Genomic DNA, 23,821 nt, shown 5'->3' with positions numbered 1-23,821 from the left:
GTGGCCACCTTAAAAAAGGTACAAAAAGGGGCACCTAGGTGGCTCAATTGGTTAAACGTCCGAATCTCAGTTTCAGCACGGGTCATGATCTTGGGGACATGAGATCAAGCCACACATTGGACTCTGTGTTGAGTGTGCAGCCTGCTTGAGATCTTTCTCGGCCCCTCCCCCCAACTCATGCTCATGCTCTCTCTAAAAAAAATAAAAAATAATGGAAAAAAGTACAAATCAAAGCAAAACCCTCTAAATGAAATTAATTTTAATAACTTACTTTATTTAACTCTGTATATTACAAGTATTATTTCTTTTTTAAAAAATTTATTTATTTAATTTTATTTAACAGACAGGTCACAAGTAGGCAGAGAGGCAAAGAGAGAGGAGGAAGCAGGGTCCCTGCTGAGCAGAGATCCAGATGCAGGGCTCGATCCCAGGACCCTTGGACCATGACCTGAACCAAGGCAGAGGCTTAAACCCATTGAGCCACCCAGGTGCCCCACAAGTATTATTTCAACATGTAATCAATATGAAAATTATTGATGAGTTTTTTTGGTACTAAGTCTTTGAAATCTAGTGTGTGTTTTATAGTTACGGCATATCTCCAGTCAGATTAGCTACATTTTTAGTGCTCAGTAAACCATATAGCTAGTGGCTTCTATATCAGCTCAGGTGTAGAGTGTTTGGTGAAAGTACGGTAATGCCAGGAAATTGGTGAAGGCATAAGATGAGTGAACATGATCTCTTAAGATAAACTAAGTTCAGGGAATTCTGTATGAAATGGTATGTAATTTCAGGAGAGAGATTGAGAAACTAGTATGAAACTTTTTTTGGTAGATGGTGGGGAAATCATCTGGAAGATAAGAGAAAAAGATTCAAAAGAAAAAATGAATATAGGAAATGGCAGGATGTGGCAGTAGACAGTATTCTATAAGAGGAATAAAATAGTTATTTTAAAGAAAACATCCTTCCCAACTAGGGGCTTTTTAGCCTAAGGTGTGTACTACTGTGAGCAGTAGTTACTCATAATGACATCCAAGAGAAACTGTTGGGATCAGCAGGTAAAATGTGGATAGCAGTGAGGCGGGGGAGGATGATTTACTGTAATATAGTAGAGAAGAAGGGTCTGAGGTAAAGGATTGATTTTATGAGATAAGAACTGGACAGAGTTCTTGGTGACTTGGGAACAATGAAAGATTATGTGGAATACTAGATCAAAACTTATTGCTTAGGCAGTCATTAAGAGGACTTAGTGATAGGGACATTGGTTACATATGTAAGTATTGTTAAGAGCTCATACTTTTGGGGCACCTGGGTGGCTCAGTCCTTGAGTGTCTGACTTAGGCTCAGGTCATGGTCCCAGGGTCCTGGGATTGAGCCCCACATCAGCCTCCCTCCTGCTTCTCCCTCTCCTACTCCCCCTGCTTGTGTTCCCTCTCTCACTGTCTCTCTCTGTTAAATACATAAATAAAATCTTTAAAGAAAAAAAAAAAAAGCTTATACTTTTAACTTTAGTCAGTTTGGCCTGACCATTGAATTTTATATTCCTTGGCAAATTCCAGACACCCAAGTGTCAGTTTCTTCATCCATAGAATGGGCAGAAATAATATCTACTTCATTGACATATATGGATTAAATGAGTATGCACGTAGTGACCTTGATTGGTAGGATCTTCCTGTTACTTCTCTTAGTTTAAAATACCAGATGGAGGAAGAAGAATTACCATAGTGTTTTCTTGGAATACATGTTTATAACATATTCTAAACTGTGACTTCTTTTTTTTTTTTTGTACACATTTAGTTTTATTGTAACAAAGCAACTTGTACACTTTTAACATTTAAAACTGAGCATCATCTTTCCTTTCCAGTGAAACAAAAAGAAAATTTTAAAAATAAACAGGAACAAAATTACAATAGAGAATGTCAATTCCAAATAAGATCCTACAAGTTCCGCTGATTCTCCCATCGAGTGGCAGGGCTCAAGTCATCATTAGGAGAGAGTTTTATTTTAAAAGTGTCATCTTAAACTGCAAGGATGTCCGTTAAACATCACAATTAAACATGCCAAAGGAGAAGCCATGTTGTCAAAATGCCCACTTAACCCACCCAAACATCTCAAACCCACCCTTTGCTGACCTTCTATAACCCCAATTTTTTAAGTTTTTTTTTTCTTTTTTTTAAACAAGAGAAAGTAGACAGGTACATGTTGGTAAATGCTAACTGTCCATATTCACATAGAGACACAGTGTAATCTCTGAGCCCAATATACAGAGAAAGGAGGAAAAAAGCTAGAATTCTATGCACTACTACACAGGGGCCTAGCACCCTCCAGCTTCCAGCAGAGCTAAGGGAGCAGAAGGTTTTTCTTTTTTCCCACAGAGCACGGTGGTGTTGATTCCATAAAGTTTTTGTTTTTGTCAAGACAGGAAGGGACAAAAATGAATTTGGAACAAAAAGGGGTAGAGATTCTTTTCCCACTGTATTCTGCTCAAGGTATTTCCCCCCAAAATAAGCTGAGAACCATGGTATAAAGGGAGAGAAAAAGGAGACTTCAAAAAACAGGGCGAATGAGCACGAGAGGAGAAAAGAAAAAGAAAAAGGAAAAAAAAAAAGACGGCAACTTGCTCCCAGGGACTGAAGAAAATTAAAAAAGGAAGGTTGGAATCCATCAGTGTTCCATTAGTCATCTTCTCCTTCATCCTCCTCTCCTTCCTCCCCCTCATCATCATCTTCATCTTCTTCACCTTCATCCTCATCTCCTTCTTCATCAATATCTTCCAATCCTTCTTCTTCTTCATCATCATCATCATCCTCTTCTCCTTCCCCTTCTTCGTCATCCATATCGGGAACCAAGTAGTACTGTAATGGATTTGGCCAAATATCATCTTTGATGACTTCTCCTAACTCATCTGCACCTGCATCAGAATGATCAGTAAACCAGGTGAAGAAGCTCTCTGGTTCCTCATGCTGTCTCTTCCTGCTGGCTTTATTCTGTGTTTGACTTGAACGTTTCGTCAAATCCTTTCCAGATTTCCATTTGATTTCAGTGGACTTTGAAGATGGATCACCACTCTCATTCAGATGAAATTCTTTGGAGAGAACTTTATTTTCGAAGTAAGGGTTTTCATCAAAATAAAAATCTATTCTGTAACCTGATTTAATATCTTCAAATTCTGTCACTTCAACTCTTGTCAAATAATGCAGCGCCTCTTCATCCTCCTCCCCAAGCAGTGCAGACACTTGTGGATGGTTGACAAATGTTGTTACCCAAAAATTGGGGATTTTGGCGATCAATTCCGACCTCTTCTGAAAAAATGGTTGGCGGAGTTTGTTATATTTCTGTTCTACTTTCAAAATCTCCTCACTGGCTTGTTCATTAAGTCTGTCTATTTCATTTTGTACTTCATCAATATGTTCAGTTGCTTCTTGCTGTTCTTTTTCTCCTTTATGCAAGTGCTGAGATGTTGATGTCTGCCCTGGCTTGGGGGCAGGAGGCTGTCTCGGTTTCTTCGTTTGAGGCGGGAGCGAAGACTGGCGTTTGGGGGCCATGCTGCGAGGAAACTCCAGGAAACCGGGAGAGAGGCACGTCTGGAAGCTCTGATTGCTCTAAACTGTGACTTCTTAATGCAGTTTTCAGAGTTCAGCTTTGAAACCTCTTGATTAATAGTTCATGAAAATTTCTTTACACAGAATTCCTATTAAGTGAAGAAAGACTTTCTAAGTCTTGTTTTGTGAATGGTGTGCATATTGAAAATGAGCCAAAGTCTGGGATTGAGTCCCAATCCACCACATAATGACCTCATCACTTCATTTTTGGGACTCAGTTGGGATTGAATTATTTCATGGTTCTCAAACTGTGGTTTGAGGTCCTCCCAGCATTAGAATCAACTTGAGTACTTGGATAAAAATGCAGATCCTTGGGCTCTGCTGTAGACCCACTGAACTGATCTCTTTGGGTAAAGGAAGTTTTATGTAGCACTCCATTGTAACTGTTCCATACCACATCCAGTTTGAGAAGCACTGGACATGATGTACTGGATGATTCTAAGATATGTTTTGTTTCAAGTATGAATCTTCTGATTGTATTATAAGTCTACAGTTGGAGTTGGTAGGATTGCTGTGAGGATCATGTAAGATATCTTTGTAAAAATCAGTTTAAGTAAAAAGATGATTAATTTTAGAACTCTATAGGTCATAACATATAATAATACTTACTAAATATGAATACATTGTAATATATAATGTGTATTTTACATGTGTATATAGACAGTGACTCTCAGCTGTAAATCAGTCATGATTTCTGTACAAGGAGAGTCTTGGTAGATGACAGGTCTTATTAAGTATTTGATTCCAGATTTCTTATGTACAAAATAATAAGCTTTTTTCATCTCTCCCATCTCTATTTAATATTTTGCTTTTATAAGTTGCATAGAGGCTAAGCAGGATTATAGATATTCAAACCAAGTGAGTAATAATTTGAAGGAAAAACTGATGTTCATTCTAATTTTTAAATATAGAGGCTTAGGGGTGCCTGAGTGGCTCAGTGAGTTAAGCCTCTGCCTTCAGTTTAGGTCATGATCTCAGAGTCCAGGGATCGAGTCCTGCCTCATCAGGCTCTCTGATCAGCAGGGAGCCTACTTCCCTCTCTCTCTTTCTCTCTGCCTGCCTCTCTGCCTACTTGTAATCTATCTCCTCTCTCTCTCTCTCTCTGTCAAATAAATAAATAAATAAACTCTTTTAAAAATATAGAGGCCTAAGGTGTTTGATGTTAGTAATATTAACATTAGTAAGAATTAACAGTAAGAATAATTTTTAAAAGTAATTTCTGTGACTCTTCATTGTTTAAATAGAAATCTTGTTTAGGGATTATTTGAAGTCTACCTTTGGTACTTTTTGCCATCAACAAACAGAAGATACCAACCTGGAACAAAAAGCTACCCCTACTGCTAGGGTACCTTCTGGGGATGATAAAATATAATTCTGCATTTTCTTATTTCCAGAGGGAGCAGATTATTATCAAATGTCTATTCTTTGTTACATACAGTGTTTCAAGCTTTAACAATTGTTATTTTTGTATCTCATACCTACACATAATATATAGAAATGCTTATTAAAAATGCAGTATAACAGCACACCTTTAATCTGATTTAGTAGGTGTGGTTTGAGATCCAAAAATCAGCATTTTGTTTCCCCCTTTAGAGACACTGCTGAGTTTCTGGTTGCCTCCAGAGGCATCAGTTGTAAGCACTGGCTGCATGGCATAAATTAGGTATGCTTCCAGCTTGAAAATGAACATAAAAATGTTGCACATCAGAGGGTGTGTGTGTGTGTGTGTGTGTGTGTGTGTGTGTTTTCCCTAGAGACTCAAAATGATGATAACACAGATGTCAGAGTAGGGGACAAACCCATCCTGCTGGTTAAAGCACAACAAATATTAGTATTACAGAAAACATTAAGAAAAAATCATAGAACATAGGTGGCTCTAAAAGGAGTCTATACTTCTTACCCTTCCTTTTTTAGTTTCAGGGATCCAAAAATGTTATAGTCCATTGGTAAAAACTGTTACGATTATGTGGCAAAATAGGAAAGCAGAAAATAGGATACAGAGGCAATGTCTTCTACTTCATTACGGAAAAATGGTTGAGAGTTATTCTGTCTAGTTCTAGTTGCTCCTATAGGCATCATCTACAACATTAGTTCTCACCTCTCGAAAGGGTATAATACCTTCATTCCCATGAAAAATCCTGGTTTTGATCTTTTTACCTCCCTGTTTTTCATTTGAGTGGTTTCTGTTTGTTGTTATTTCTGTTTTTCTTGTAATGTGTCATTTTTTTTGCTCTCTCTTCTCCTTTGTTTACCTTTTTACTGAATGGAATAATGATAAAAATGAGTGAGACATTATGTAAAAAATTTAAAATTTCTAAGTACCAGAGTAAGCAAAAAACTAAAAATTTGAAGTGTTCTTTCCTTACACCAGTGCTGCTGACATTTCTCTTAGATATTTACCCCAAAATGTCTCCTCAAGTGTTAGGAATATGCTGTAAATGCTTATTTATGTTTAAAAATTCTATTATTAAAGATGAATCTTGGATTGTTTGGCAGCTAGGACATAATTCTCATCAGCCTATCGCTTTCATTCTCTTAGACTTTCATTCTCATTAGACTTAGAAGGTTTTTAATACCTAAAAATATGTAAGTTCCTGTGGGTTCAAAGTTTCATTGCAGTTGTTCCCATTCTTAATTTGTTTTTAAAAAGCAAAATTGTTCTTCACTGAAAATTGGGGCAGGTGGGTATAAGTGCTAAACAGGAGGAGGGTGTGTGAATTCCACCAGGAATTGGTCTTCAGACTTAGTGGAAGGCCAGGGATTAGAATTGTTGACCCCTGAGTCAGCGGCCAGCCAGCTGCTTAACTGAGAACAACTATGGTGGGTGCAGTTGTTGCTCATGTCCTTTCAACTGCTTTTTGTCTCCATCCTTTTCTTCTGTCTGGTTGCTCCTGTCCCTTCTCAGCCTCCTCAGTGCACAAATACATCACTGAGTATGGAAAGGGGTAACAATAGTAGCATTATTATTAAAGTTTCTGTGTCTCTGAATTCCTTTGCTTTTCTGCTACACATCTTGATCTCAGACTTCTGTTCCAAGGGTTGATCTGAACCTAAACACTGGCCAGCTGTGACCTTTGTTTCTGGCTTTGGGAAAGTAGCTTTTAACTTGGGAAAAAAAGTGCCGTATATTAGAACATCTTTGAATCTTGTTTTATAGGTATAATTCAGTGGCTCATTAGTAAGTATTTTTGCCTTATGTTTAAATGTTTTACAAATACAGGCTGCAAATAGCCCCAATAATTGTTAGGGTTCTGTAGATCTTTGTTCTTTAGATGGTTATAAACATCTCTAGGAGGGAGCATGTTGAAGAAATGGTAAATTGCCATTCAAGGTGGGCTAACAGAATTCTTTTTCAAGATATTTAACTTACAGAACATAAGCACAGGTCTATCAATGTGTTCGCTCTCTTCCACTGTTGGATTTAAAAGTAAATCATTTGGTGTTTTCCAAGGTTTTCTGTCATACTCCTGAACAGAAAAAGTTCCTTTTACTATTAGCCTAAATGAACAGTTTTTCTGGTTTCATTAATGAGATGTAGGTGATGGCATATTAGAAAATAATCATTAACATAACAAAGACCAATCAGTTATTGGTTATTGTTGAAGTAACTATGGCTTCTTTTCAATGTAAACATGACATTTCAAGTGAACATTATTTTAGGGTGATAAAATTTGTGTACTAAATGTAAGTAATAGGCTGTACAGATGTTTATGTGAAAGCTTTCTGAAGGAGGCTTATTGTAACTTCTGTTTTGTTTTGCTGTAACTATGATCCTTGATTAAAACGGTTAGTAATAAATTTATCATGCTCCCTATTTTTATTCTTTGAAAGCCCTATTTCTTATCTACTGACTGGTTAAACAGAGAAATGTGAATCCTTACAGTAAAAATTGATGCCTGTAGTATATATACTGTAATGCATTAAGTTGTGGAGGGGAAAACTCTATTAAGATACTATTAAAATAATTCTTTTGTGGTAATTAGCATAGAACAAAATTGTTATATTTGGGGCAGTATTAATATAGCAAGACTATTAAAATGTTGAAGAAAAAATTTTTTCCTTCAGTTTAGATGGTAAAGATTTAAGCTACATTTGGAAGAAATGTTTTAAAATTGTAAATGTGAAGGATTTAGATTAAATATATTTTGTGATATTAAAAATGTGTTTATTAATCTAATTTTATTATCCTTGCTACTCTTTTATAGCATCAGACAAGTCAGTGTCTTAAAACAACTTTGATAATTATTGAAAGATACTGGATAGATGTTTTTATCTTTAAAGGGGACAAATGTGACTTACAAATATAACTTTTATAGTTTTACTAATAACTAAGAGGCCAGTGACCAAACTAGAGTCAGATACTTATTTTATTTGGTATGTTTTTCTGAAATTTTTGCTTAGCTTTCTTTGAGTTCAGGAGGAGGAGTGCATGTTTTGTGTTATTGTGACTAGGGATTTTTAGAGAAAGGTTATTAGATTTAAGGGCTTTCCTTTGTCTCTTAGGAATCAAGTAGCAAATAAAGCTTTCTTTTTTAGAGGGATGGAGAATGGCTATTAGAAATATAGAAAAACAGCTGAGTATTTTTATTTTTGAGATCAGTAGTTTGGTGGGAATGGAAAATTTGATGGTAAATACATATTTTTTTTAAAACTTACTAAATGTAATCAAACTGTTCTCAGTGGTTTGAGAACTATTTCCAAATTAGAATTGATATTTTGCCCTGATCTGGTAACTTTTCTTCAAGTTTTTCAAGCATTTTTTCAAAACATTTTCTTAATGTTTTACTGCAGTCCATTATCTCAAATATTTAGGGTCTGAAATTGGGAGGGAGTAGTAGAAAGAATGTGTCAAGGTCCGAAAGAGTTTGTTCTTTGTCTGGTATGAATTGAGGCTGAAGAGGAGCCAGATTGTGGAAGGCCAGAGAAGAAAGATTTGTTCAAGTTTTATTTTAGGGAATAGGGTGGTGGGAGACCATTGAATAGCATTAAGTTGGGCAAGTGACTGATTTTATTTGCTTTAAAAAAGTTTCTGACTTCTGGATGAAGAACTCCTTTGACGAGATAGAAGTAGAAGCTGAGAAATCAGTTAGGGAAGCCATTGCTCCAGCCTAGGAAGAGATATTGGTAACTTGAGGTAATAACCTTGTTCCACCAACACCTCTTTTAAAAACTAGCTTAGATTTTCTTAAATTCTTTTGCTTGTAACTTAAATCTCTGACCCGATTTTGTTATTTTCTTTTAAAATTTTAGTTATCCATAAATACTCTTTTGACAAACTGGACAACATTATTTTATTGTTTTATTCAATTAGGGGTGCTAATATGAATAGATGGTTTCTTTATACTTAGTATGAATGCATTTATAGAGGGTTTATTTACTTTTTAAAATGTCCTTACTACCTAGCACTAAGGAGTTGATGTGGTTGCTTTGTAGTATCAAGCAGTGGTTAGTAGGGAGCACTTCTGTACGCAAGTCAGGATATCTCACTTGATTTTTATATTTCCTTTAAAAAAAAAAAAGAAAGATTTATTTATTTATTTTAGAGAGAGAGGTGGGGAGGGGCAGAGAGAGAGAGGAAGAGAAGTATACTCTCTGCTGAGCAGAGAGCCCAACACAGGGCTGGATATCAGAACCCTGAGAGCATGACCTGAGGCAAAATCAAGAATTGGAGGCTTAACCTACTGAGCCACCCAGACACCCTTGTATTTCTTTATTCATCATTTTGTCTTGTAAATTCAGTTCCAAGACAAAGTCTACATTTTTAGAGGCATTAACATGATTTTATTCCTTTAAATAAAATATGTTGATAAAGAAGCATACTTGAAGTTCCCTAGTCTTTGTGATCTTCTGATTAGTAATCTGTCCTGAGGGGCGCCTGGGTGGCTCAGTGGGTTAAGCCGCTGCCTTCGGCTCGGGTCATGATCACAGGGTCCTGGGATCGAGTCCCGCATCAGGCTCTCTGCTCAGCAGGGAGCCTGCTTCCCTCTCTCTCTCTCTCTCTCTCTCTGCCTGCCTCTCCATCTACTTGTAATTTCACTCTGTCAAATAAATAAATAAAATCTTAAAAAAAAAAAAAAAAGTAATCTGTCTTGCCTTCCTACTTCCCTTACTGGAGAAATTAGAATAAGCTTCAGTTGAAGTTTAGAAGTGTCTAAAGATATGTGTGTTTCTCTCTTATTTTTTACTTTAGTGTCTTGTTTTAAAAATTCAGCCTCTCATTTTTTCTCTTCTTCCCAGGTTGAGATTAAAGACTTCTCAAATTTTGAAAATACTTTATTTTTCACTATTTCTGCTTAGTACCCAAGAGTCAAAGTGCCTGGCACCTATATGTCAGCACTATATATATTCGTTGGATGTAGAAGATGCTCTACCTGTGTGAAAGACATAATACTTAAGATTTCTTGTAGCATGTCTGCAAAATAGAGTTTAAAGTGTCCTTCAAGGGACAGAAGAGGTAAAAGGATTTTAATAAGAATTTTCTTGTTGGTGAAGGGGAAAACACTGGGCTCTTATATTTCCTGTTCCTTTTTTGATGGAAATCTCTCCCCAATAATGGAATAAGAAACCTATTTATATTGTTTAAAATGAGAAGAAAGCAGGTCTTTTCTTCTAAGTATTCCTCTCCTCCCTTTTTTTTTTTTCCCCCAATTTATTTATTTTCAGAAAAACATTATTCATTATTTTTTCACCACACCCAGTGCTCCATGCAAGCTGTGCCCTCTATAATACCCACCACCTGGTACCCCAACCTCCCACCCCCCCCCCCCCCCGCCACTTCAAACCCTTCAGACTGTTTTTCAGAGTCCATAGTCTCTCATGGTTCACCTCCCCTTCCAATTTACCCAAATTCCCCACTACTCTCTAACGCCCCTTGTCCTCCATGCTATTGGTTATGCTCCACAAATGAGTGAAACCATATGATAATTGACTCTCTCTGCTTGACTGATTTCACTCAGCATAATCTCTTCCAGTCCCGTCCATGTTGCTACAATGAGGTTTGGAAGTTTGCCAGACTTTCTTGGACTGTCCTGGAGAGATAAATGTGGTCCCAAGTGCTGGTTAGTTGAATCAGAAATTTGGAGTTTTGTGATTTGCTGTTTTCTTGGTTCCTGTTATTCTGTGTATACTCTATGTATTCAGGAAATTGAAGTTCTTTGGTAATGGGTGATAAAATCAATGCTTTATTCTAAATAACCAATGAAATATACCAATTTGAAGATTCTTCTTTTGGGAGAAACCATTGTAATGGGTGGCTTTAATTAGCAGTTTAGTAATCAAGTGCACGTTAGTGTCTCTTATTGAACAGTCCCTTTGTACAGCATCTTCTATATTTAGAGAAGAGTTTAAGAAATGAGGTCCTCTGAAAGTTTTGCTAGTAAAGAAATGCACCTTTTTATATAGTTAAGTGAATCAAAAAATGAGAAATTGTTCCGAATTTATTTAAAGAGAGCTGCTTGCTTCTTTTATAAAAGGAAATTCTACCATTACAAATGTGGTGATCTCTTTGGGGCTCTAAAACTTTATTTATATAGAGGCTTTTTAAGAAAGAGGTTTGAGAAATTGAGATTGAGGTTTTTCTTCAAATCTTGGTCTTTTTAAAAAATATATTTATTTAGAAAGAGTGCACACACGTGCAAGCAGGGGGAGAGGCAAAGGGAGAGAGAACATCCATGCTTGTCATGGAGCCTGACCTGAGGCCCAATCTCAGGGCCCTGAGATCACAACCCTGAGCCAAAATCAAGAGTCAGATGCTTAACCGACTGAGCCATTCAGGTACCCCTTGGTCTTTATTAACTATGGAGAACAAACTGATGGTTACCAAAGGGGATGTGGGTGGGGCCATGGGTCAGATAGGTGATGGGGATTAAGGTGCACTTGTCATGAGCAGTCGTTAAGTTTGGAATGGTTGAATCGGTACATGGTACACCTGAAATTAATAAAAACTGTTAACTATATTGGAATTAAAATTTTAAAAATATTAAGAAAATCTGGGTCCTTACAAAGTAGGTGTATACTTACTTTGGAAGTATCTATATGGGAAAAATTAGTCACAAGTTAACAATGTTATAATAGATTTTAGGTGGTTATCTTAGTAATTTGTCAGGAATTAGTATTAGGAGCCCTTAAAAAAACCAGTAGTTAAATGTTGACTTAAAAGTACTTTTTACTCCTTACACACGCATGCGCATACTGTCTGTTACCACATACGTTTAGATTTTTAGTTTATTCCATAGTAGTTGTGTTTCTAGTTTATATTACTTGAGCAAGATGGACAGAATCTTGTAATATTTTGTCAAACTGATAGTACTAAGAGTATTAACAGGTAAGGCAAAAAAAAAAAATCTGGGAAGAATGCTGGAAAGTATTTATGTTTCCCTTTAGAGGTGGTTGGTAGTAAGGAGGTGCTTACTTTTTTTTAACAAAAGATTGATAGGACTTAAAATGTTTTTATTATGCAGAAATTTTATTTGAAAATTTATTCTCCTTCCTATTTCTAACCTGTTTATCAGAAGTCTTTTTGTGGATTTTTCTTCCTAGTCCTTAAAAACAGCCCAGGGCAACCAAACAGGGAAGGTGACTTGTCTTCCATGCTGTGTGTTAATATAGAAAAGAAAGGATGCTGGAAGACCTATGCTGTGTTTATAGTTTCATAGAAACATTATTAAAATGAGTTTTGAAGTGGGACAAATTTTATAACACACAAAAGTAATAAACAAGAATTTTAGATTTTTTTCTTTTCTAATACTAGGAATCTTGGTTATAAATATGAAAAAAAAGCTGTTGATTTAAGGCTAGTTAGGTTGATTCTGTATCCATTGTTATTTAATGTCATAGTTTGTTTTCAGTCTGCATTCTTTTCCTTGAGTAAAATTGTATTGCTAGTTAAAGCTACTCTAGTAAGTATTGCTAATTTTCTACACTTGATGATTTTAAACTGCCAGATACTACTTTAATGAAAACTTTGTGATGAGGTGGTTTTTCATTTTTGTTTTGTTTTGTTTTGTTTTCAATTTCTTATTCTTTATACTACCAGCTCCTCAAGGGTGATATTTCACATTACTTTCATAGCAGCTGAAATGAGCCATTTTTAGTCTTTTTGCATCAGACAGAGTTTGATGATTTACTAAAAAGAAGGCTGCATCTTCACAAGAAAATAAAGCACTAAAAAATCTTAATATACGTAGTGGCTTCTCACTGTAATTGAGATGTATAGATTGTTTTTAGTAGGAACTGCTCTGTGTGTGTTTCCTTAATCTATTTTAAGAGCTCTGTTCTGATTTTGCGAATTTACCTTTTATCTCTTACTACTCTAAATTTATGCCCGTTTTGGCTTTTGTACAATTTCTAAAAATAGCCCATTAATTCTAATAGGAGTACTGGCCTCTAGCTGCAGTCACCGTGATCTCCCCTGCCCTCACAAGATGAACATCTAATATCAGAAATTTATTTTACACAACCTAGGTAATACTTGTATCTACTTGTACTTGTTTTGATGTAATTCATATTTCGAATGAGTGCCAGAGAACTGGGTAGGACTATTTTAATCTTGCATCCTGGGCATTTATAGATATCCCACACATTTTGTGGCTGTAGGCAAAAACACTTTGCTGTTGTGCTTCATCTTTGAAGATATCTTACTTACCCCTGAAAATATGTATCTTTCATGACAGTAGGAGTGAATATCAGGATGAGACTTAGCAACAAAGAGAAATAAAGGGTAGATAGTATGGAAGCCAGCTCTGTTTTGTCAGATGCTAGAAGATAAACATTTAGAAACAGCCAACCCTCTACACGCAAATCACTTTTATAAACTAAATCACTTTTATCTTACTTTCTTACATGAAGAGGGACCAAAGAAGGGACTATGGAAAGCAAAAACTTGATCTCTGTCTTCTAATTTGCCAGTCCTTTTGATACTTGTGACTGGTCAGCACATGATAGACTATAGACCCTTGGTTTTTATTGGGTAATATTTTATTTATTAGTGTGGCTTATTGAGTTTCTTTCCAATCCAGCACACTTTAATAGTCATTGTATTCAGATTAATCTTAGAAATATCACTTCTGTTCTTTTTCTTAATTCTGATGTCTTGCAGACCTGCCTTGATTATACCCAGTACTAAACAGTATGGAATGTGTACGTTTATTAAGAGCAGTGTTGTCAAACACTCTTGATTATTCACATCCCTCCTTACTTGGTCATTATCTTCCCTGCTTCTGTTTGCCATAGTTTTGTCTCTCCTTAATAATTTGCTTTAGTCCCACTTCCTCTGTAAAGTCTTTTTTCTTTTTTTTGGTGAATTGATTTTGTATACATTTATTGAGTTCTTGTATTGTGCCAAGCACTGGTGATACAGAAGGGGTAACAGGGCTTATTCTAGAAAGCTCATAGGTTATCATCTCTAATTCCTACAGCATTTATCTGTAGCACTTATCATGGTGTGTTAATTTGTAGTACAAGCATATAGTCCATTTTTTTCATCTGTAAATGCTCAGTATAAAGCATAATTTACTCTAAAAGATTATTCCTCAGAAGAAGAGTAATTTTGTATTTGAATCCTTACAAAGTTTTTTGTATTTTGAGGCTCTCTCAGTTTTATTTTGAATGAAAATATAATGTTTGGAAAAGGTAGGCGAGCTTGAAATTATGCCAGTCAGTGCTCGATTGAATGTTTATGTCAGTTTCCTAAGGTAGAAGGGAATTAAGAGTTTAAACAAATTAATTACTCTTGGAGAAACTATTTACAGAGGCTGTAAAAAAAAAACCTTAAAACTCATTTTTAAAAGCAATATTATAAGTAGTTACTTTTTGAAGATCACAAAATATTCCTTTAGAACAGTGAAAAGAAAATCACTGCCTTAGTATTACGTGAATGGATATTATTGGCTTGGAAAAACATTTCCAGTGATAATAGCCTATATGACTTTAAAACGTATTGCTTCTCAAGCAACTTAAATGGAAGTGAAGATGATTCATGTTTTGATAGTTTTTGATGACTCAAAAAGAATAATGAGGGTGCCTGGGTGGCTCAGTCACTAAGTGTCTGCCTTTGGCTCAGGTCATGATCCCAGGGTCCTGGGATCGAGCCCTGCATTGGGCTTCCTAGTCAGTGGGAAGCCTGCTTCTCTCTCTCCTCTCCCCCTGGCATGTGTTCCCTCTCTCACTGTCTCTCTCTGTCAAATACATAAATAAAATCTTAAAAAAAAAATGAGATGATACTTGTTGAGAGATACATGTGAAATTTGAACAAAATTGTTTATAAAATTGTGCTTTGATTTTAAAATATTCATAAAACTTAATTCATTAAATTCATTAAAATAAGTATACATTGGACTATTTCATATAAATATACAAAGGTTTGTATACTTCCAGTTGGCCAAAATTTTAAAAATACCTTTTTGGGGGGAATTGAGAAATCCTTCAACTTGAGGGTTGTATGCTACTCATTCAAGTTGCAGGTTTCTGGGTAGTTGGATGATTACCTAGCATAGGGAGAGACTGTTAAATAATACCTGTTGAACTAATAAAATGCTGTATATATTTACTTATTTTAGGGTTTTTTGGTGCCATGGGGTTGTACTATACTAGAATTTCCCAGTTATTTGCTTATCTAAAATCATTCTTTTGTATAATGCTTTTGATACTATTCTGTTGTCTTTAATTTATACTATAAAATGTTTTGGATTAAAAGCATCATCAGTCTAATCTACCTGCTGTTGCTGATTCTCTTTGGATGTGTGTTTTACCCCTAGAGTGGCAGGAAGCAATAATATGTGAAAGGGAAACAAGAATTGCTTATCAAGTTTTATTATTTTTGAAACTTCATTAACCCTTCCTAGAGGACTAATTTGCCTATAGGAGGAACAGGTTTAAGGGAAGCATGCCTATTTATACTGTATTCTCAATAATTTATTGATAGTTTCAGACACCATTAGAGAACTTTTTCAGAAGTGAGCCTCAGGCCACCGGGGTGGCTCAGTTTGTTAAGTGTCTGCCTTTGGCTCAGGTCATGATCCTGGAGTGCCAGGACCCAGCCTCTGCCAGGCTCCCTGCTCAGTGAGGAGCCTGCTTCTCCCTCTGACCCTACCCCCTCTCATGCTCTCTCTCTCTCTCATTCAGTCTTAAAAAAAAAAAGGAAGTGTCCCTCATATTTGTGAGATATCAAACAATTCTTTCTGTTTAATGTTGTTTGTATACATAGGAAAATTGTGACAGGGTGATACAGGTCACAGGACTGTGAAAAACATTGTCTTCTTAATCAGAAAAGAAATTAATGCAATTCTTAGTTGTTAAAGATGTTTAATTCCAGTTACCTGTTTGAAGCTGGGAAGCTGTAGTAGTTAGTGGGTTTTTTTATTCAGTTCTTATATTGCTTTTTTTACATTTTATCATTCAGTAAATACTGATTGTATTTGGAGGGAAATTAAGATGGATAGTTTGAGACCCACGGTCATTCTGACATGTAAATGAATGTATATAGGCAATGATCAAAAATGGTAATTAAATGTAAAGGAATACATTGTATGTTGGATTGCAAGTGGTGTACATTTTGGGGAAGGAGTAGTTCTTTTATATTAAAGGACTTCTAGGATTTTGTTATATCTACCTTGAGAAAACATGAAAATTGTCATGTGAGATTTAGCCTAGGAGGCTTTTTTGCAAGAGCTGGACTTTTAGGAACTATTAAAATGATGATAGATATAGGGGAGGGCATTAAAGAAATAGTTGCTTTAATCATTTCCCACTGCTCTAGCGCTATTTATTGAAAAGGCTTTTCCGGCTCTATAGAATTGCTTTTGTTCATTTGTCCAGAGTTAATCAGGCTTATCTGTGTAGATCTATTTTTGGGTTTTCTCTGTGTTCCATTGATCTGTGTCTGTCCCACCTCTATTACCACTTGGTCATACTTCAGCTTTATGGTAAGACTTAACATCAGTAAGCATGAATTTTCCCACTTTATTCTTTTTCAAAAACGTTTAGAATAAGTTCATTTATGTCTACAAGGAAATTTAATAGGATTTTGATATAAATTGGATTAAACCTATACATTATCATGGTATGTCTCTCCAAGAGTTAAAGTCTTTTTCTTTCGTCAACATTTTATAATTTTTACCACGTAGATTTTATACATTTTGTCAGATTATAGCTTAGGTATTTTATAATCTAAGGAGCAATGGTAACTGGTACTACATTTAAAAAAATGATTTTATTTATTTGAGAGAGTGCGCTCAAATGCACGCAGGTGTGCGCAAGACGGGGGAGGGACAGAGGGGGAAGAAGAGTGGGTAAAGGGAAAGAATCCTAAGCAGACTCTGCACTGATTGGGGAGCCTGATGCCGGGGTCGATCCCAGGACCCCAAGACTATGACCTGAGACAAAATCAAGAGCCAGAAGCTTAACTGACTGAGCTACCCAGGTGCCCCACTGGTATTATATTTTAAATTTCATTTCTACTGCTTCACTGTTAGTATATAGAAATGCAGTTTTTGTGTATTGATCTTATGTGCTGTGACCTTATTGAACTCATTCTGATATTTTGTTTGAAGATTCCTTGGGATTCTCTCCAAAGACAGTCATGTCATCTGCAGATAGAAATAGTTATATATTCTTTTTCATTTCATATGCCTTTAATTTCTTCTTGCCTTACTGCAATAGCTAGAATTTCAGTGGAGTGTTCAGGTAGTGAACAGACATCATTACCTTGTTTTTGATCTTAGAGGTGAAGAATTTAGTCTTTTGCCATTATGATGTTAGCTGTTGGTGTTTTTGTAGGTGCTTTTTGTGAGTTTGAGGAAGTTCCCATCTATTCTTGGTGTACTCATAGATTGATGATTTTTTGTCTTTTAGTTTCTTGATTTGGCAGATTGCATTGAGTTTTGAATATTGAACCAACCTTATATACCTGAAATAAATCCTACTTGGTGTTACTCAACTTTTGTATCAACATGGAAGGGACTGGGCGAGATTATGCTGAGAGAAATAAGTCAAGTAGAGAAAGTCAGTTATCATACTTACTTGAGGAGCATAAGGAATAACATGGAGGACATTAGGAGAAGGAAAGGAAAAGTAAATTGGGGGAATTTGGAGGGGGAGATGAAGCATTAGAGACTGTGGACTCTGAGAAACAAACTGAGGGTTTGGGAAGGGAGTGGGGTAGAGGGTAGATGAGCCTGGTGGTGGGTATTAAGGAGGTATTGCTTGGAGCACTGCGTGTAGTATATAAACAATGAATCTTGGAACACTGAAAAAATAAAATTAAAAAAATATATACTGTTGGATTCTGTTTGCTAAAATTTTGCTGAGGACTTTAACATCTAAGTTGATAGGAAATATTGGTCTGTATTTCTCTTGTTGTGCTTTGTTTTTGTTATCAAGGTAATAGTGGCCTCATAAGATCAGTTGAAATAGTCACTTCTTTTCTGTTTCTGGAAGAGAGTGTGTGAAATTAGTGTTGGTGTATCAGGTTAAAATTTACTACGTTAAAAAAATAAAATCCTCATTGTCCTCAGATGTAGTCACTTTAGGTGAAATCAGCTTTTTCATCATAGAAGGGGTACTTTAGATTTAAATAGGACTTTTACAGGGCTATTTTATGATTAGATGTTCTACCAAATTTCAGATCCAGTGTGCTGCCCCCCCCCCTTTTTTTTAAAGTGGCAGGAAAAATGGTACTAGTCATTAAAGCATAAGTAGTACTTTGGAACTAGAACTATTATCTAAAGACTTAAGTGATTTACTATAACTAGGCTAAATGTGAATTATGAAATGATGAAATAATTAATAATAATTACAAAATTATTATGGAAATTGATTCAGTTGTGGAAACAGGGTAATGAAAGTTTTGGTGATTTACTGAAGGCCACAGTTTGTGAACTAAATTCCAAATTCAGTTCACATCTAATAAGCCAGTGGTACTTAACTAGGGAGGAACATTTGATCACCACTGGGTCTTTGTCAGAAAGAAAAAAACGCATTTGTGTGTACTTGCACACATGCATGCACGCACGTGCACACACACTCACTCACTCACTCACTCACTTTCTCTGGATATATACCCCTCCTGTCGTAGACTTTTCAGTTACTCATTCCCAGGGCTAAAATGTCACTCAAACAGGAATTTGAGAAAACATAGAGGATTCTTCTGTTTTACATAATTAGTTAAGAACCGTCATACTAAACCATGAACACATAACCTTTTATGTCTGTTTATTTCTTTTGAAAATAGTATGAACTATTTGGAATTACTTTGATAGAATAAACTTTTTTATTCTATCAAATTCCTGAAATTTTAAGTTTCAGGAAATTTTAAATTGGAAGTTGCTGTTAAAAATTCACACATGTAAGCAACTTTTGCCCTTTTTTTTAGAATTTCACCTTTTAAAAAAATTTTTATTTTTTAATTTTTTTATAAAGATTTTATTTATTTATTTGAGAGAGAGAACGAGAGGGTGAGAGCATAAGTGGAGAAAGGTCAGCGGGAGAAGCAGACTCCCTGTCAAACAGGGAGCCCGATGCTGGACTTGATCCTGGGACTCCAGGATCATGACCTGAGCTGAAGACAGTCACCCAACCAACTGAGCCACCCAGGTGCCCCTAGAATTTCACCTTTAAAGTCACAGTGCAAACTTAAGAACATAAAAATACGTGTAATTTTTATTTTTATAATTATCATATTATCTAGTGTTCAGTTAGTGATATGGAATAGAGACTGATTACAGAATCAGCTTGAGGAGGGGATGATGAGATTGCCACAATTTTCTATATAAGCAGTCTTCTTTCTGTCTCTGGAAAATATCCTTCAAATGATAGTCTAGATCTAGAAAACCATGCTGAAGTCTTGTTTGCCTTTAAAACTTAGTGAAGAAAGTTTTTTTTAAACAAGGAAATGGTCATTTGTTTATCTTTTCTCTAGAACGGAGGTGGCAAATACTAATTTCAAGACCCTTTTACTTCAAAATCCTTCTCCATATGCTACTCCAGGCAGCTACTGTTAGATTATTGGAAGTGACAACAAAGACGAAATCTACTTGGCATTTCTGCTCTAGGCAGTATTTTATTTTATTTTTATCAGTTTTGTTTAGTTTAAATGGTATTATGGTGTTCCTGTGTTTCAGTGACATCTTTGGAAATTAAAAATGTTAGTGGGGTGTATTTTTAAAGTTTTTATTTATTTATTTGACAGAGAGAGAAATCACAAGTAGGCAGAGAGAGGCAGGCAGAGAGAGAGGGGGAAGCGGGCTTCCCGCTGAGCAGAGAGCCTGATGCGGGGCTCAATCCTAGGACCCTAAGATCGTGACCTGAGCTGAAGGCAGAGCTTAACCCACTGAGCCACCCAGGCTCCCCATTGATAGTGGTTTTTTTTTTTTTTTTTTTTTTAAGATTTTATTTATTTGACAGAGGGAGAGAGATCATAAGTAGGCAGAGAGGCAGGCAGAGAGAGAGAGGAGGAAGCAGGCTCACCGCTGAGCAGAGAGCCCGATGCAGGGCTTGATCCCAGGACCCTGGGATCATGACCTAAGCTGAAGGCAGAGGCTTAACCCACTGAGCCACCCAGGTGCCCCTTGATAGTAGTTTTTAACACAAATTACACAAGTAGTAATTTACAGAGGATCTGTCCCTAACAAAACAAAAAACAAATAAAACAAAAGGGAGGTTAGCTAGACTATTGGAATTAGGACATTGTTTTAAGAGATAGTTGACCACATAGCCTGTGAGCCAGATTTATAGCCTGTAAACTAAGAATGATCTTTACATGTTTAAATGGTTGAAAAAAACCCAGTATTTTGTGATATGTAACAATTACATGAAATTTCATTTTTTGTGTATAAGTAAAGTTTTACTGAAACATAACCATGCTCATTTATATACTGTCCTATGGATGGTTTTGTGCTATAATGGCAGAAGGGAGTAGTTGTGACAGAAACCAGGTGGTCTGCAAGGCCGAAAATATTTACCATCTGGCCCTTTATAGAAAAGTTTATCATATGGCTTCACTTACTTGTGGAGCATAAGGATAACATGGAAGACATTGGGAGATGGAGAGGAGAAGTGAGTTGGGGGAAATCAGAGGGGGAGACAAACCACGAGAGACTGTGGACTCTGAGAAAACAAACTGAGGGTTTTGGAGGAAAGAGGGGTGGGGGGTTGGGTGAGCCTGGTGGTGGGTATTAAGGAGGGCACGTATTGCATGGAGCAGTGGGTGTGGTGCATGAACAATGAATTTTAGAACACTGAAAGAAAATTAAATTGAATTAAAAGAGAAAATGTTGGCTATACCTTGTTTTAAGATAATAATGTGACAGTGAATGATTGCTTTTGGGCTGTTTAGTAAAAGAGGGAACTTACTTTGCTAGTATTTTCAACAGGTTTTTGAAAAGGAGTAACTTAGAAAATAGCTATTTTTTTTTTAATACAGGTAAATAGTACAAGCAGCCCCCCCCTTTTTAATAGAATACAGAGAACATGGAGTTACTAGCCTTAGTTTATAATATATCCACTCCTGCTTTTATTTCTTCCATAGTTGAGAGAAAGTACATCGCACTAATACTGCCACAGATTTTAGCAGCTTATAATTCCATCTGTGTACTAGGACATTGTATAGCAGCAACGATTTCTCACACTTTTTGGTCTCCAACTTCTTTAAGACTTTTAAAAATTTAGAACCCCAGAGGTGTTTTTTTTTTTTTTTTTAAATAGGGGTTATATCTATTATCCTTATCACATTAGAAATTGACAGAATTTAAAAATATTTAACAGTAACAGTAATCCATTATATGTTCACAAAAGAACATTTGTGTGAAAAATATTTTCTAAAACAGAAAAATCAGTGAAATTTTTGCAGATCTCTTTTTTTTTTTAATTTTATTTATTTATTGGACAGAGAGATCACAAGTAGGCAGAGAGGCAGGCAGAGAGAGAGGAGGAAGCAGGCTCCCCACTGAGCAGAGAGCCTGATGCGGGGCTCCATCCCAGCACCCTGGGATCATGACCTGAGCCATGGGCAGAGGCATAACCCACTGAGCCACCCAGGCGCCCCTTGCAGATCTCTTTAATGACTGTATTGTGGAAGACAATTGGATTTTTTTTTTTTAAGATTTTATTTATTTATTTGACAGACAGAGATTACAAGTAGGCAGAGAGGCAGGCAGAGAGAGAGGAGGAAGCAGGCTCCCTGCTGAGCGGAGAGCCCGATGTGGGGCTCAATCCCAGGACCCTGGGATCATGACCTGAGCCGAAGGCAGAGGCTTTAACCCACTGAGTCACCCATGCGCCCCGACAATTGGATTCTTGTATCTTTTTCTCCATTAAGTCTCCTGGGATATGTTCTTTTGATATGAAGGAAGTCTGGTCATGCACATATATATCGTTAGAAAAAATGTGTTTTTAGATGATTGTGGATGTTTTTCTTTGATACTATACCAAAACTCAACAAGTGGTAGATTTTTTGCTTTTTGAGGGGAGAGGGGCCAGAGTTATTGAAGTATAATTCACATAGAATAAATTTTTTTTATAATATAATTCTGTCACTTTTGATTAACCCATAAGTCATATACCCTCTGACCACAGTTATGTAGAATATTTTGCTCCCTCTGAAAAATTTTCTCATGGCTTTATGCTATCAGTCCTCTCCCCTCACTCCCAGCTTCTGGCAACATCTGATCAGAGTTTTGTCTCCATAATTTCACTGTTTCCAGAATATCATAGAGAAGGAATCCCATATAGCATAATGTGTATCTGATTCATCCATGTTGTACAGCTGTCACTAGTTCATTTCTTTTTATTGTATAGATGTTTGTTTATCCACTTAGCAGTACTGGATACTGAGTTGTTCCCAGTTTGGGGTTGATTGTAAATAAAGCCATTCTAAGCATCATGTACAGATTTTTGCATGAACGTATGTTTTTATTTCTTAGGTAAATGTCTAGGCATGCTATTGCTGTGTAGGTAGTATGGTAGGTGTATGTTTAACTATAAGAAGCTGTCAAACTGGCTTTCCAAAGTGGGTGGACCATTTTGCATTACAGCCACCAATATGTGAAAGTCCCAGTTGCTTTACATATTTGCCAACATTTGAGCTTGTTTTTGTTTTAGCCATTTTAATCAGTATTAGAATTTCAGTTTGTATTTCTCTAATGATTAATGATACTGAGAATCCTTTCATGTTAGTGTTTTCCATTCATATCTTTTCAGCAAAGTATGTTATTTTGAATCTTTTGCCCATTTTTTTTTAAGAAATTACGTAGACCTAATTATTGGCACATTTTATTATTCAGTATTTAAAGTTACATGTATTAACATCTTCACTGATCTCATGAGAGATTTTTTTTTTGAAGAGAGAGTGTGCTCATGCATGCACATGCGAGTGGGAGTAGAATGAGGGACAGGGGGAGAAAGAATCTTTTTTTTTTTTTTTTAAGATTTTATTTATTTATTTCACAGATCACAAGTAGGCAGAGAGGCAGGCAGAGAGAGAGGAGAAAGCAGGCTCTCTGCAGAGCAGAGAGCCTGATGCGGGGCTCGATCCCAGGACCCTGGGATCATGACCTGAGCTGAAGGCAGAGGCTTTAACCCACTGAACCACCCAGGCGCCCCGGGAGGAAGAATCTTAAGCAGACTCCATGCCCAGGGCAGAGCCCTAAGCAGGGCTTGATCTCATGACCCTGAGCTCATGACCTGACACAAAATCAAGAGTCTGACATTTAACTGACTAAGGCACCCAGGCACCCCTCATGAGAGAATTCTTTAAGTATTGGGAAAGTATGCAAATTTTCCAAAATTCTTTCTCTTAAAAGATCAAATTTTATCACTGGCATTGCATACTGTCCGTTGTTTTTCTTGAAGGTAATGGGTTTGGTTTGTTCATTTTTGAGAACATGTCTGTCAGATACCCAAGTCTGAATAACCATGGTTGGTTTAATTCGCAACTCAGTCATGCAGAGGCTTTTTCTTGAGGCAATCGTTGTACTTCAGTATGCAGTAGAAGTGCTTTTGCTTAGTTCCTATTTTGTCACACAGGATATTGAAAAGAAATCTATCCAGGTCAAGATTTAATTAACAATTTTACTGCTTTTCATCAAGGACATTCTTAAATGAAATGAAACTGTCCTTTTTCAGAGAAATATTGTGATATATTTGATCATTTTCCATTATTATTTTTGTTACACTTCAAGTACAGAGATTGATGAAGAAACAAACCCATTGTTACAACACTGGGAAGACAG

The 23,821-nt window shown here is 36.3% G+C and overlaps 2 protein-coding genes across 3 annotated transcripts in view; one reads left to right on the top strand and one right to left on the bottom strand.

Moving 5' to 3' along the window:
• Nucleotides 1-23,821, top strand: part of ACVR2A (activin A receptor type 2A) — an 84,634-nt gene that overhangs the window by 28,185 nt on the left and 32,628 nt on the right. The window lies entirely within an intron of this gene.
• On the bottom strand, nt 1,981-3,599 carry LOC122902675 (protein SET-like). Its single transcript, XM_044242535.1, has one exon. The coding sequence runs from the start codon at nt 3,540-3,542 to the stop codon at nt 2,673-2,675; it is 870 nt and encodes a 289-aa protein (XP_044098470.1). The 5' UTR covers nt 3,543-3,599; the 3' UTR covers nt 1,981-2,672.

The sequence above is a fragment of the Neovison vison genome, chromosome 3, assembly GCF_020171115.1.
Source record: "Neovison vison isolate M4711 chromosome 3, ASM_NN_V1, whole genome shotgun sequence".
In the NCBI taxonomy this organism is placed as follows: Eukaryota; Metazoa; Chordata; class Mammalia; order Carnivora; family Mustelidae; genus Neogale; species Neogale vison.
The sequence above is the reverse complement of the archived record's forward strand: the minus strand, read 5'-3'. Positions and strand labels throughout refer to the sequence as shown.